Source organism: Gopherus evgoodei, chromosome 11 (assembly GCF_007399415.2).
Source record: "Gopherus evgoodei ecotype Sinaloan lineage chromosome 11, rGopEvg1_v1.p, whole genome shotgun sequence".
In the NCBI taxonomy this organism is placed as follows: domain Eukaryota; kingdom Metazoa; phylum Chordata; order Testudines; family Testudinidae; genus Gopherus; species Gopherus evgoodei.
The window spans coordinates 44,945,390-44,960,372 of record NC_044332.1 but is presented as its reverse complement, the minus strand read 5'-3'; the positions used below and the strand labels follow the sequence as shown (position 1 = coordinate 44,960,372).

The 14,983-nt window shown below is 46.4% G+C and overlaps 2 protein-coding genes across 3 annotated transcripts in view; one reads left to right on the top strand and one right to left on the bottom strand.

The window, feature by feature from the left end:
* LOC115659409 (sodium channel protein type 3 subunit alpha) overlaps positions 1–14,983 on the bottom strand; it is a 964,414-nt gene that overhangs the window by 210,972 nt on the left and 738,459 nt on the right. The gene's annotated exons all lie outside the window — the stretch shown is intronic.
* SCN2A (sodium voltage-gated channel alpha subunit 2) overlaps positions 1–14,983 on the top strand; it is a 140,284-nt gene that overhangs the window by 69,989 nt on the left and 55,312 nt on the right. The window contains 2 exon segments of the mRNA XM_030579479.1: positions 451–689; positions 2,243–2,416. Of these exon segments, the coding sequence (XP_030435339.1) occupies positions 451–689; positions 2,243–2,416 (413 nt within the window).

Sequence of the window (14,983 nt, the reverse complement as noted above, 5' to 3'; positions counted from 1 at the left end):
GGCAGGGGTGGTGTCCCTAGCCTCTGTTTGCCAGAAGCTGGGAATGGGCAACAGGGGATGGTTCACTTGATGATTATCTATTCATTCTCTCTGAGGCACCTTACATTGGCCACTGTTGGAAGACAGGATCTTGGGATAGATGGACCTTTGGTCCCCGTATGGCCGTTCTTATGTTCTCACTTCCAGAAGTTGTTGTTATTATGTCTGACATATACAGGACTGAAAGACATGTCTTTTGAGAGAGAGAAAATAATTAGTACTTACCTGTTTTGGTTTTTTTTCTAAACATAATGTGGCTGGCCATCAGTCTGGGTCTCAAGGGATCTGTTTCATCATACCATTTCTGTCACCTAAACATTGAGAAGAATTCTTAGGCCTTAAAACAAAACCCACTTGATACATATAATAAAGAGCTATCTTTTTAAATTTGTTTTGCACTTTTCCCTCTAGAACTTGAAGAATCCAGGCAGAAATGCCCACCATGCTGGTATAGATTTGCTAATACATGCTTGATCTGGGATTGCTGCACTCCATGGTTAAAAGTAAAACATATTGTAAATTTGATTGTGATGGATCCATTTGTCGATCTTGCTATTACTATCTGCATTGTTTTAAACACATTGTTTATGGCCATGGAGCATTATCCAATGACGGAACAGTTTAGTCATGTGCTTTCAGTAGGAAATCTGGTAAGTCTTTCATAATGTATCATGTGATATACAAATACATTTCTCTTGAAAAGAATTATCAAGTGTCCTTACACATTTTACAAAGATATTTTGTACAGTCTGTGCTATGTTCACAGGCCGCTCCATTTAACTATGCATGTTTAACATACACTGTTTGTCTTTTCTTTAATGCAGTGTTTGTAAGAGACCTCAAAAGCATATCTCCAATTTTGCCTATACAGACTGCTAATAAAAAAGTTTATTTCATTCCCCTTCAAAAAAATTCTCCTATTTTTAGAAAAATAAGGAGCAGACACCAGAAGTCCTGTAAAATTGTCTGATATTTTGAATAGCTCTCTCAATTGTCATGGATCTCATTTACAGAAAGGCATGTTCCCAGAAATGGTAATCAGTGTGACAGAGTACAGAGGATCACTCTTGTAGATAAATTGCAATTTGATTACAAAATACACACCCTATGCCTTATTTGTGAGGTACTTCCTTCTTCAGTGGAACCTAGATTTGGGGTCAGAATGTGCCTGGATGGGGGAGGGGTGAGGAAGGGCAGAAGCAACCTCCTCCACCTTGTACTCTCCTACACTAGAGGCAGACACAATTCAAAGGGACAGTTTGATAATCTCTGACCTCCTATATAACACGGCCATGGTATTTCAGCCAGTGATTCCTGCAGCTAGTGCAATAACTTGTAGCTGAATTAGGTCTTTTTGAAAAACAATCAGTCTTGATTTAAAGACCCCATTGGTAACCTGTTTCAGTGGGTTAATTACCCCCTTATTGTTAAAAACGTTGACCATATTTCTAGTTTGAATTTTTCAACATTCACCTTCTAGCCGTTGGATCTTGTCACATCTTTGTCTGCTTGGTTACAGAGGCCTTTACTGTCAGATAATTATAGACCATGACTGAGTTGCAGTTGCAGTCCCTGTACTCTTTTAAGTATAGAAACTGCTTCCTGCTAACTCTTCCTGATGTGCTAGCAACCCCAAAGGATGGAACAGGAAGAGGGCCATGGTTCTGACCCCAGTGCACTGGACAGCAGTGTGGAAAGATGCGCAGAGGAGAACATAGTCCACCTTGGAAAAAGATGGTTGATAGTGCCTTCTGGAGGTCATCCTGGGAGAAAGGTTGCTCCACACTATCCTCAGTATAGTCTATGTCAAAATGGAAAAATCTGGTCTCAAATAAGTTTAGCCTTATCTCAAGAAATGGAGCAAAGATGTCATTTGAGAAGAAAGGAACAACTAGAATGGGTTCTGTGTGACAATCTCTCCATACATGCTTATTAGCAGTTTGAAGAGAAGACCTATTTCCCTTCTTTGCTGGTTTTCATTTAGCAATTAAATGTTGTGAGGCATGTTTTAGCTTCACTTATGAATTTGATTGCTAAATCAGTGCACAGAAATATTTAGAAGCTATGTAGATATATCATAGAAAGCCCTTCTATTTTGGTAAGAGTCACTGGACACATATAACTCGTTAAAAATTGTCACTATTATTTTTATCTAAAATGTTCTTCAATATTATTAGAGTAACAGATTATCTTTTACCTTTAGGTCTTTACTGGGATCTTCACAGCAGAAATGTTTCTCAAGATAGTTGCTATGGATCCTTATTATTATTTCCAAGAAGGCTGGAATATTTTTGATGGTTTTATTGTGAGCCTTAGTTTAATGGAGCTTGGTCTTGCAAATGTGGAAGGATTATCTGTTCTCAGATCATTCAGATTGGTAAGTACACTAGTAAACAACTCAGGCTTTTACATTATATGTTTATACACACAAATATACTGTTTCATTTTTAATTTTCTCTTTGTATATTATGAATCTGGTGTACATTAATTTTCTCCAAAGCGAGTATTCTGCAGATCCTCATTACCGAGTCAGAAGTTCATTGCATCATTTTTTAAAAGCTGCTAAATTGCCCAGCGACTAGTTGCATGCATCTACTGTAGGTCATGCATCTTCCTCACAATGCATTAGTAATCTGACTTTCTTCTTTGAGTGATTGTCCACACAGATTCCACTCTTGGAGTGTGAGATTGGAGTCTTTTTAATATCAGTGTCTGCTGGGGCTGCATAGATGCCCTGAGTGCCCTCTCATTCCTCAGACCCGAAGGCATAAAGGGTGGGGTAGCCACAACCACACTCCATTCCTTCTTATCACCAATGCCTGCAAGATGGAACCTTATCGTATCTGTGAGACAGAACCCTGTAGTATCTGCATTCCTTGCTTTTAATGTGCAGCTAGCTTAGTTCTCCTACAGTTTGTGAAGTTTATTGCTAGTTTTAGCTTAGTATTGGTAAGTTTTCTTTGCCAATTGGCTTAGTCATGTTCTGTATAAGTACATTTTCCTGGTAAAGACCCCCTATTCATGGGCTTTTCTCACCCATAAAATAGCCAAAATGAGGAAAAGGACAAATGTAGTGGGCATAATTACTCCAGAGAAAATCATCTGCTCTCGCCATTTCATCCTCCTCCTCCTCCTCAGATGAGGCAGTTAATCTTCCATCCACTGCTTCAATAAATGAGCTAAAGGCTTTCCAGGACTTGTTAAAATAATGGCAGAGATGCTAGATTCTCCCTGGAGGCCATCCAGAAGAAATAACATAAGTATTTGGATATTCTGCTATGGGGTAACTAACCATATTGTTAATAATGGACTACTCAAACCATCCACATTGATCTAGAAAACCCTCACCCCCTTAATCCCAGTGACACTGAAAAAGACAGAAAGGAGATACCAGGCATCTGCTAAAGGGTTTGAATATTTCCATTAATGTTCTTCCCAGTATACTTATGGTACATATGGCCCTTGAGAGGTCAAAGCAGGAGAGAAGGCATTAGACTCACTGGGGCCCAGTGCAGAAACTAAGGAGTGGGCCCCCACCCCGTCTCACCTGTTCACACATTGGATTTCTGCAGTGTTTCTAAAGCCAAAGCCAAAGCCCTGCCACTAGGGGCTAAAGCCCAAGCTCCCCAATGCCAGGCCCCTATGGCATGGGGCCCCAGGCAATTGCCCTGCTTCCTACCCCCTAACGGCAGCCTTGCAAAGCTGTAAGGCTAGACCAATCTACCTCTCAGGATAAATGACATGAAGGGCTTAGATCTCTTTGGGTGGACCCCCTCAGATGAGTGTGTCAAATTTTCAGACACTGCTCTCTGCATATCAATTTCTGTTACAGGATAGACTTTCCAATTTAATGGATAGACTCCCGAAAGACCGGCACAAGGCACTGAAGTGCCTAATGACAGAGAGTCAGCCCAGGGCCTGAACAGCAATAAAAGCAGTGCTTAATGCATCAAACGCAGCAGAAAGGTTAATGGCCTCTGCCATGGCAATGAGGAGGTCGTCTTGGCTTGCATCCGGAATTCCACTGGGGATCCAGGTCACCAGACTTCTGATTCAGACCCCAGAGCCAATCTAAGATCCTTCGTACTGTATGTCCCAGCCCCCCTCAAAAAGCACCCAAGACAACAGCAACCATTCTAGAGACAGAGACCATATTGTCAGTACTAGCCACAGCAATGGTCTTCAGATTGCCTGAGGAAGAGGCAGCAATTTCACCAAAGATGACCACTGCTTCTTCCTCAGCTGCCCCCTAATCTGAGGCTTCAGCAAGCAACAATTTTGATGCATACATCTAGAGTCTTCCTGGATGACCTTCAGATCCTCCTCCTTCCACCCTCCTTTTGGCAACCTCCTTCCCTATTTCCAAGAAGCCTGGGTTGTTCTTCGAGTGCTTGCTCATATCAACTCCAAGTATGTGTGTGCACGCCACATGCACAGTCATTGAAAGGCTTTCCCCCTAGCGGTACTCATCGTGTCCGCTGTGGAGCCCCCTGAAGTTGTGCCTTCATGGCGATGTACGTAGGTCCCTGCCAACTTACCGCCTCTTCAGTTCCTTCTTACCACCTGTGATGGCTGGAGCTGCTTCTTCTCTCTCTTGCTGTGGCAAGCGATCCCCTAATGGACTTTCCTATTTGTATCTGTAAATAGTTTTAATTAGAGTTAGTTAGTGGCTTTAATATATGATAGTTAGTTAGATAAGTTTCTGTTGGGGTTTATTCCCTCCATGTTCTTCCTCCCCCCGCCCCCTTTCTCAGTCCCAAGGCTTCAAACCGTGCGGGAACTGCCAGAAGCCTATGCCCAGGGGAGACCTTCCTGCTTAAAGTGCTTGGGAGAAGCCCACCAGACTGACAAGTGTAAAATCTGTAAAGGCTTCCGCCCAAGAACCAAGAAGGAGAGGAACTTTAAGTTAAAACTTTTCCTTATGGAGTCCGCTCTTTGTCCTCAGCTGGCACAGCCCATATTGGCCTCAGTGAGGGAGGCTGCGATGCCAAAAAAGGACTCTGGGTCTAGAGACTCATAGCACCAGCATTCTCCAGCACGGAAGATGAGCTCTGTGGCTTCCTGGCATTGCTTGCACTCGCCGGTGTTGCACAAAAAGTAGAAGAGAGCCACAAGGGTGTGTTCACACACAGTGAGAGTGGGGCAGCACGAGGGTGACCATGGAGTGTGTCCTGTGCCCCTGCTCCAGCAAAACCGGCAACGTTGACTCTGGCCTCACAGGTAGGTCTGTCGAGTCCAGTCCCATTGGACTCCCCAGTGTGGGAGAGCCAAATGGGGGAGCTGGATCTTCCATTCACCCCAGACACTTTTGAGGCTGCCAGGAACCTCATAGCGATGACAGCCTTGCAGTCCCCGGCACTGGCAGCACTCGCACTGCATAGAGGAGCCATGCTTTCTAAGGGCAAACTGGCCATGATGCTGCACTGGTCACCTCCCCTCGGCACCACTCTCCGGCACCATCCCACTCGGCACTGTCGTGATCATCAAGGTCGGGTTCGGAGCCAGAATTGTACATCTCCGGATTGAGCCAGCACCGCTCTCATTACCGTCACTGAGGCTAACACCAAGGCCAGCACCGAAACCGCCCTGCCACCATTCAGGAAATATCAGCACAAAAAGACCTCCATGAGTTAGAGGTTCAGGATGACGTAGTGCTGCTAAGGGCAGCATCCTCTTCCTCTCCAGATGAAGCAGTAGCGGGTTCATCTGCAGCATTGCTGACTATGGACAATAGAGTCCACTAAGAGCTTTACTCAGAGGGGTAGCAGAAAATCTGGGCCTCCAGAGGGAGGAGATGTCAGAAGAAGCAGATCCCCTGGTGGACATCCTGACTCCTGAGAGTCCTTTAAGAGTGGCCTTACCCTTGAACAAGATCATCCAGAATATCACCAAGAAGACCCTATGGCAAACTCCCACCTCCATTCCCCGCATGGTCAAGGTGGGTGGAAAGGAAGTACTTTGTACTCTCCAAGGAGTACAAATAGCTATTCATCAACCCTCAGCCAGGCACTCTGGTTGTGGCAGCAGCAAACACAAAAGAAATACCAGGGCAACAGGGTCCTATGCCCAAATTTAAGGAGGCAAAAAAGCTGGACCATTTTGGCCATAAGATCTATTCCACTGGGGGGCTCCAGTTTTGGATTGCCAATCAACAAGCGGTCCTCAGCCGCTATTATTTTAACTCTGGGAACTCTTTGTCCAAGTTCAAGGAGTTACTCCCAGCTGACTCACTCCAACTTTGGAGCCATCCTCGAGGAGGGCAAGGCTATTGCAGGGACCTCCTTGCAAGCTGCATTGGACTCAGCGGACTCAGCGACACTCATGATGTCCACTGCTATAGCCATGTGAAGGAGCTCGTTTTGGACCTTCCACATGAGGACCAACAAATGATTCAGGACTTTCTCTTCAATGGCTTGGGTCTGTTTGCAGAGCAAACGGACTCCAGGCTCCACAGTCTCAAAGACTCAAGAACAATATTAAAATCCCTGGGGCTCTGTGCGCCAGTCCCACAAAGAAAGCATTTTAAGCCTCAGCCTCCGCCATGCTTCTACCCCTCTCAGTTCAGACAAGATTATAGTAGGAAGCGTGGTAGGAGTAATGGGTGAAGGACTTCACAGCCATCTTCCAACCAGCGCCAGAGCTCAGCGAGACAGTATTCAGCTCCCAAGCAAAACTCTTGAAGGTGTGCCCAGGGGCGACGCACCAGTCACAATCCCGGATCCTTCTCCCTGTTTTTGAATCGTCAACCCCATTTTTACCAGGCCTGGGCCCAGATCACCTGTCTTGCACACAGTAGAATTGGGATATTCTCTCCAATTCTGTTTCCTTCCTCTCTCCCACCCCCTTTTCTCATTCCTCTTCAGGGACCCTTCTCAAAACCAACTTCTCATACAAGAAGTGCAAGTGCTCCTAGAAGCCAGAGTTGTAGAGGAGATTCCTCAGAAGTTCTGGGACAAGAGTTTCTATTCCCGATATTTCCCAATCCCGAAAGCCAAAGGTGGGTTAAGACCAATTTTGGACCTGTGCAACCTCAACAAATTCATGAAAAAGCTGACGTTCCATATGATCTCTCTGGCTTCCATTATTCCCTCCCTGGATCCGGGGGATTAGTACACCGCCCTCGACTTGAAGGACACATACTTCCATGTGTCAACTGTGCCAACCCACAGGTGGTTCTTCTGCTTTGTGGTCAAGAACACTCATTATCAGTTCACAGTTCTCCCCTTCGAGCTATCAGCGGCTGCTCGGGTGTTCACCAAAGCATGTCCATTGTTGCTGCCTTCCCAAGGTGGCAACAGGAACAATTTTTCCATACCTAGATGACTGACTTGTCAAGGGTTGTACCAAAGCCCAAGTGGAACAGTACATGAACCTCATACAGTACACTTTCAAAGAGCTCGGACTAATACTGAATGTGCCGAAATCAGCTCTAACCCCTGCACAGTGAATAGAACTCATTGGATCTCTCTTAGACTCAGGTCAAGCCAAAGCATTCCTTCTGGAGTCTCGTTTTCTGAGTATGGGTGCCATCATAGAGGACCTAAGGTAATACCCCATGACTATGGCCCAAGCATGGCCACTTGTACGTATGTAGTACAGCACATAAGACTTAAGTTCCAGCCTCTGCAGGCCTGGCTGGCCTCAGTATCCAGGCCATCCCGAGACAGCCTAGACAAGTTAGTTACACTTCCTCCTCCAGTTATTGAATCCCTCCTGTGGTGGATCAACCCACAAGCAATGTGCGCAGGAGTGCCTTTCTCCAGCCCCCAACCCTCGATGTCTCTAGTCATAGATGTATTGGCAATGGGATCGGGGTGCACTTAGGAGGACTCTGGACTCAGGGCATCTGATCCCAGGCATAACTTTCACAGCACACCAACGTCAGGGAGCTAAGAGCAGTCCGCTATGCTTGTCAGACGTTCTAGGCCCATCTGGAGGGCAGATGTGTATAGGTGTTGACCAGCAACATGACAGCAGTGTTCCATATAAACAGACAGAGTGGTGCTTGTGCCTCTCTCCTGTTCTGGGAAGATCTTGCCTCTCCCCTCGAGCTGCAAGATTTCTGCATCACCCATTCAATACATCTAGAGGCATTGTATCTTCCAGCATCCCAGAACGAACTGGCCAATCATTTCAGCAGGTCATTTCACAATCACAAGTGGTCCCTCCGCCCAGATGTTGTGATCAACATCTTTCAACAGTGGAGGTTTCCCCGAATAGATTTGTTTGCAACAAAAGACAACAGGAAGTGTCACCAGTTTTGCTCCTTCCTGAATCACAGCCCAGGCTCACTCGCAGATGCTATACTCCTCTGTTGGAAGGGCCATCTACTATACGCATTCCTGCCCTTCCCACTTGTAACAAGGTCCTGCTGAAGATCAGAAAGGAGGGAGCATCATTGATATTAATAGCACCCTTACAGTCATTGATTCCCTTTATCCTGGACTATTTGCTGCATCTGAAACAGCAAGGTCTGTCGGTATTGTCAGGAAAGGTGCACCTGGCCCTATCTCAGCTTTCTACCCCAATTCAATTGGTCACTGTTTTTGCAAACCCCATGGTGGGCCACTTCCTCAAAGGCATAGAGAGACTGTACCCTCAAGTAAGGCAGCCAATTCCCCCATGGGATGTCAACCTGGTGCTCTCTAGACCAGTGGTGGGCAAACATTTTGGCCTGAGGGCCACATCTGGGTATGGAAATTGGACGGTGAGCCATGAATGATCACAAAATTAACAATTCATATTCAAACAGGGACAACATAAGTTTCTTTAAATATCTTTTTAAAATAATTCTGTTGAACAATGCACTGTTAGAAAATTACATTACTGAGTTGTTTGTTGATTTTACCACACAATTTTGTCCTATCTGAACACAAATTGTATGTTAGCTAAAATTTTTCAGTGTACAGCAGTACATACTTCACGCAAAGACGAAATAATGTCATTCCTGCAGCATCCCCGAAGGGCCTCATTTTCAAAAGAGCTGTGATGGCAAGTGTTTTTTTAAATCAGAAAAGACGTTGCGCTAGGCCCACCCACCTATCATTCAGGCTCACCCACCTCATCAAACCCCCAACCCTGCTCCCCAGCTGTAGCACTGGAGCGGGGCAAGCCTCTGGCCCCGCTCCCTGACCGCAGCACCGGGCAGGTGTCATGGGGCAAGTCCCCTGACCCCACTCCCTGGTGGGAGCACTGGGCAGGCAGAGTGGAGCAAACCCCCAACCCCGCTCCCCAACTGGAGCGCTGGCAGGCGAGAGCCAGATAAAAAATTCTGACAGGCCAGATGCAGCCCATGGGCTGTAGTTTGTCCACCCCTGCTCTTGACTGGTGGGACCTCCTTTAAAGTCCTTAGCAACATGCTTCTGGAAAATAGCGTTCTTGATGGCTATAACCTCAGTCAGGGATGTGTCTGAGCCTAAGGCCTTAACTTCGGAGCCTCCGTACACGGTCTTCAATAAGGACAAAGTGCAGTTGTGTCCACACACTGCCTTTCTCCCAAATGTAGTTTCACAATTCCACGTGAACCAGGACATTTTTCTCCCTATGTTCTGTCGTAAGCCACGAATTAGCAACAGGGGATGAATGCTTCACTCCCTGGACGTCAGACAAGCATTAGCCTTCTACATTGAAACAACAAAGCCATTTTGGAAATCAATGCAACTCTTCACTGCAGTTGAGGAGTGGTTAAAGGGGCTTCCAGTCTTGTCCCAAAGGATCTCTTCTTGGATTATATCTTGTATTCAGGCGTGTTATGACTGCCTGTACGCTGATGGTACACTCCACAAGGGCACAGGCATCTTCAGCAGCGTTCCTGGCACAAGTTCCTATTCAAGATATCTGCAGAGCAGTGACATCCACCGATCCACACCTTTATGTCGCACTATGCCGTTACACAGCAGGCCAGAGACGATGCAGCATTCGGGAGAGCGGTGCAACAATCAGTGAATCCATGAACTCTGATCCTGCCTCCTACGTAATGCTTGGGAGTCACCTACTTGGAATTGACATGAGCAAACACATGAAGAAGAAGAAAAAACAGTTACCTATCTCTCATAACTGTTGTTCTTTGAGATGTGTGTCCTCATGTCTATTCCAAGACCCATCCGCCTCCCCTCCATCAGAATATCTGACAAGAAGGAACTGAGGTGGCGGCGGGTTGGTAGGGGCCTATATATACCCCTATAGAAGCGCAACTCCAGGGGGTTCCACAGTCAACCCGACAGGTACCACTCGGGAAAAAAATCTTCCAACAACTGTGCATGTGGTGCGCACACACACCTACTTTAGAATGGACATGAGCAACACATCTCAAAGAACAACAGTTACAAGAAGTAGGTAACCATTTTTTTGGATAGCCTCAGACAGGGCCAGTTCTAACTTTTTTGCCACCCCATCAAAAAAAAAAAGAGCATCACCCTCGTAACACCCCCGCCATGAGCACTGTGCCACCCGAAGCCCTGCCCCTCCAAGCGCCGCACCGCCCAAACCCCCACCCCCCCAAGTGCTGCGACACCTGAAGCCCCTGAGCACCGTCTGAAGCCCCACCCCCCCCAAGCGCCGCGCTAGGCAAGCGCCTGTGTCATAAACAGATAGCTAAGGGTTAATGTCTCTTTCACCTGGAAAGGAGTAAACTGAAACACCTGATCAGAGGACCAATCAGGAAACAAGACTTTTTCAAATCTGGGTGGAGGGAAGTTTTGGGTGTGAGTTCTTTGTTCTTTGTCTTGTGTCTGTCCCTCTCGGCTATGGGAAAGATTTTTCTGTCTCCTGCTTTCTAATCTTCTGTTTCCAAGTTGTGAGTACAAAGATCATAAAACAGTAGGGGTTATTGTTTTTTTTTCTTTTGTATTTACATGTGTGTGGTTGCTGGAGTGTTTTGAATTGTGTTCTTTTGAATAAGGCTGTTTATTCATAATTCTTTTAAGCAATTGACCCTGTATTTGTCACCTTAATACAGAGAGACGATTTTTTATGTATTTTCCTTTTTTTTTACATAAAGCTTTTTTTTTAAGACCTGTTGGAGTTTTTCTTTAGTGGGGAACTCCAGGGAATTGAGTCTGTAGCTCATCAGGGAATTGGTGGGAGGAAGAAGTCAGAGGGAAATCTGTGTGTGTCAGATTTACTAGCCTGACTTTGCATTCCCTCTGGGTGAAGAGGGGGGGGGTGGAAGAGAGATTAGCTATCTCGGTGCTTGTGGTTTCCAGGACTGGAGACAGGGAGGGTGGAATCTCTCTGTTTAGATTCACGGAGCTTGCTTCTGTATCTCTCTCCAGAAACCCAGGGAGGGAACACTTGGAAGAGAGAAGGCGGGGGGGAAATGGTTTATTCCCCTTTGTTATAAGACTCAAGGAATTTGGGTCTTGGGGTCCCCAGGGAAGGTTGTTGGGGGGACCAGAGTGCCCCAAAACACTCTAATTTTTTGGGTGGTGGCAGCTTTACCAGGTCCAAGCTGGTAACTAAGCTTGGAGGTTTTCATGCTAACACCCATATTTTGGACGCTAAGGTCCAAATCTGGGAATATGTGGGTTGCTCCGTGCCGCCGCCCATGCTTTCTAAAGGCTGCCATCTGCTTCCTGCTCAGTCTGGAACTGTTTCCTTGAGGCTGGGGTCACCAGTTCTTCCTTAGATAGTGGACTTGGGCTTGGTCCCTCTGGAAGCGATGTAGGTGATGGGGTTGTTTTCGTTGCTGGTGAACCGCTCTCCGCTGGCGCACCTGAGGGTATTTCAGGCTCTGGTGAGCCTTTTGGGTATGGCTGTTTGTTGCTTCTGCCAGTTCTGGCTCGCTGGCGCCCTCTGACGTTGAGTTTGAGGATGTGGTTGCACTTGCTGGTGCTGGTTGCTGTTCCAGTTCCGGGCCTGGGACTGGAGGTGCTGTGGCTGTTTCAGTGGTTGGCATGGAATCTGGGTCCACTACCTCTGTTTGGGTCTCTGGTAACACAGATGGGGCGTCTGTGGACGGCTCAGGAACAGGAATGGGTCTGGAAGCTTGCCTGGTTTGGCTACGTGTAACCATTCCCACTCTCTTGGCCCGCTTCACCTGGTTGGCCAAGTCTTCCCCCAGTAGCATGGGGATGGAATAATTGTCATAGACTGCAAAAGTCCACATTCCTGACCAGCCTTTGTACTGGACAGGCAGTTTAACTGTAGGCAAGTCTACAGCTTGTGACATGAAGGGATAAATTGTTACTTGGGCCTTTGGGTTGATGAATTTGGGGTCTACGAAGGATTGGTGGATAGCTGACACTTGTGCCTCCGTGTCTCTCCACACAGTAACCTTCTTTCCGCCCACTCTCAAATTTTCCCTTCGCTCCAAGTGTATTTGAGAGGCATCTGGGCCTGGGGAACTTTGCTGTGATGGTGGTGTAATGAACTGCACTCGGTTGGCGGTCTTTGGGCAGTTGGCCTTGATATGTCCCAGTTCATTATACTTAAAGCATCTTCCATCTGACGGGTCACTGGGTCGAGGTGAGTTACTGGAGACTGGTGAGGTGGAAGAATAAAGCGTCTGTGGCTTTACTTGGGTTGTATGTGGGGTCTTTGGCTGTCCTCGGTTGTAGGGTTTATGGTCGGTGTGCCCCCTGGGGTATTCGTTCCCCTTGACAGTAGCTGTCTTGCTTTCTGCCACTTCCATCCATCTGGCTCCAATCTCCTCCACCTCGGTGAGATTTTTGGGTTTTCCATCTTGTATGTACCGTGTTATGTCCTCAGGAACACCATCCAAGAACTGCTCCATTTGTATGAGGAGGTGCAATTCGTCTAAGGATTTAACATTGTTTCCTGATATCCAGGCCTCATAATTTTTCCCAACGTAGTAGGCATGTTTGGGAAATGACACATCTGGTTGGGTTCTGAAACGCTGACGGGCATGATCTGGGGTTATCCCCATTCTGTATCTGGCCTTGGTTTGAAAAAGTTTATAGTCATTCATTTGCTCCTTAGGCATTTCAGCTGCCACCTCTGCTAAAGGTCCACTGAGCTGTGGCCTCAATTCTACCATGTACTGGTCTTCAGGGATGCTGTACCCAAGACAGGCTTTTTCAAAATTTTCTAAGAAGGCCTCAGTGTCATCACCTGCCTTGTAGGTGGGAAATTTCTTGGGATGTGGAACCATAATTGGCAGAGGGTTGTTAGGATTGGCTGGAGCATGCTGCCTAGCCTGTGCTAAGTCCAGTTCATGTTTTCTCTGTTTTTCCCTCTCTTCACTTTCTTTTAGTTGTTTTTCCATTTCTCTGTGGTGGGCTGCATTTTTGGCGTCTTCTTCTCTTTTATGGGCTGCCTGTTTGATCTGTTCTTCTCTTTCTTTCAGCTCCACCTCTTTTTCTCTTTTTTCCAGTTGTCGCCTGTGTTCTGCTTCTTTGGCCTCCATTTTTGTCTTGGAAGGCCTGGTTCCTGTTTTCTTGTGTTGGGGTGCCCTCTGGTGCTTATCGTCTGAACTGCTGGCTCTGTTGCCTCCTGGGGTCTGCCTAGCAACAGCGCCTTTTTCCCTTTCTTCCTCTAGCTAATCTTTTAAATGTAAAGTAAGCCAGAAAAACCACTTTATTTGCATGTGTATTGCTGGATACTTGTCTCATAATGGGAGTGCTATTGTGTGACAAAAGACCCGTAATAGTTCCTTAATGGTTCCTTGCTTAATATGCAAGCCAGAAACTGCAAGAGAGAGCAGAGAAAAAAAATCTCTCTGGTTCCTTTTAAAACCACACTGTTTCTCTCTGCTTAAAAGCCCTAGCAGAGAAAAAGAAAATATAATATTCCTACTGGCTTCTGGATTTTATCTTTCCCACAAACGCTGCCACCATGTCATAACATATTCCCAGATTTGGACCTTAGCGTCCAAAATATGGGTGTTAGCATGAAAACCTCCAAGCTTAGTTACCAGCTTGGACCTGGTAAAGCTGCCACCACCCAAAAAATTAGAGTGTTTTGGGGCACTCTGGTCCCCCCAACAACCTTCCCTGGGGATCCCAAGACCCAAAATTCCTTGAGTCTTATAACAAAGGGGAATAAACCATTTCCCCCCCGCCTTCTCTCTTCCAGGTGTTCCCTCCCTGGGTTCCTGGAGAGAGATACAGAAGCAAGCTCCGTGAATCTAAACAGAGAGACTCCACCCTCCCTGTCTCCAGTCCTGGAAACCACAAGCACCGAGATAGCTAATCTCTCTTTCACCCCCCCCCCTTCACCCAGAGGGAATGCAAAGTCAGGCTAGTAAATCTGACACACACAGATTTCCCCCTGACTTCTTCCTCCCACCAATTCCCTGATGAGCTACAGACTCAATTCCCTGGAGTTCTCCACTAAAGAAAAACTCCAACAGGTCTTAAAAAAAAAGCTTTATGTAAAAAAAGGAAAATACATAAAAAATGGTCTCTCTGTATTAAGGTGACAAATACAGGGTCAATTGCTTAAAAGAATTATGAATAAACAGCCTTATTCAAAAGAACACAATTCAAAACACTCCAGCAACTACACACATGTAAATACAAAAGGAAAAAAAACAATAACCCCTATTGTTTTATGATCTTTGTACTCACAACTTGGAAACAGAAGATTAGAAAGCAGGAGACAGAAAAATCCTTCCCATAGCCGAGAGGGACAGACACAAGACAAAGAACAAAGAACTCACACCCAAAACTTCCCTCCACCCAGATTTGAAAAAGTTTTGTTTCCTGATTGGTCCTCTGGTCAGGTGTTTCAGTTTACTCCTTTCCAGGTGAAAGAGACATTAACCCTTAGCTATCTGTTTATGACAGCCTGCTTCCCTGAGCACCGTGCTGCTGAAGCCCCCACCCAGTGCTGTGCAGCCCAAACCCCCATCCTCCCCAAAGCCCCTGCCCCCCCAGTGCCGCACTGCCCGAAGCCCCGCCTCCCCAAGCACCACGCCGCCCAAGCCCCTGCCCCCCTCCGAGCGCCACCCAGCTGAAACAAAAACAAACAAACAAAAAAAATC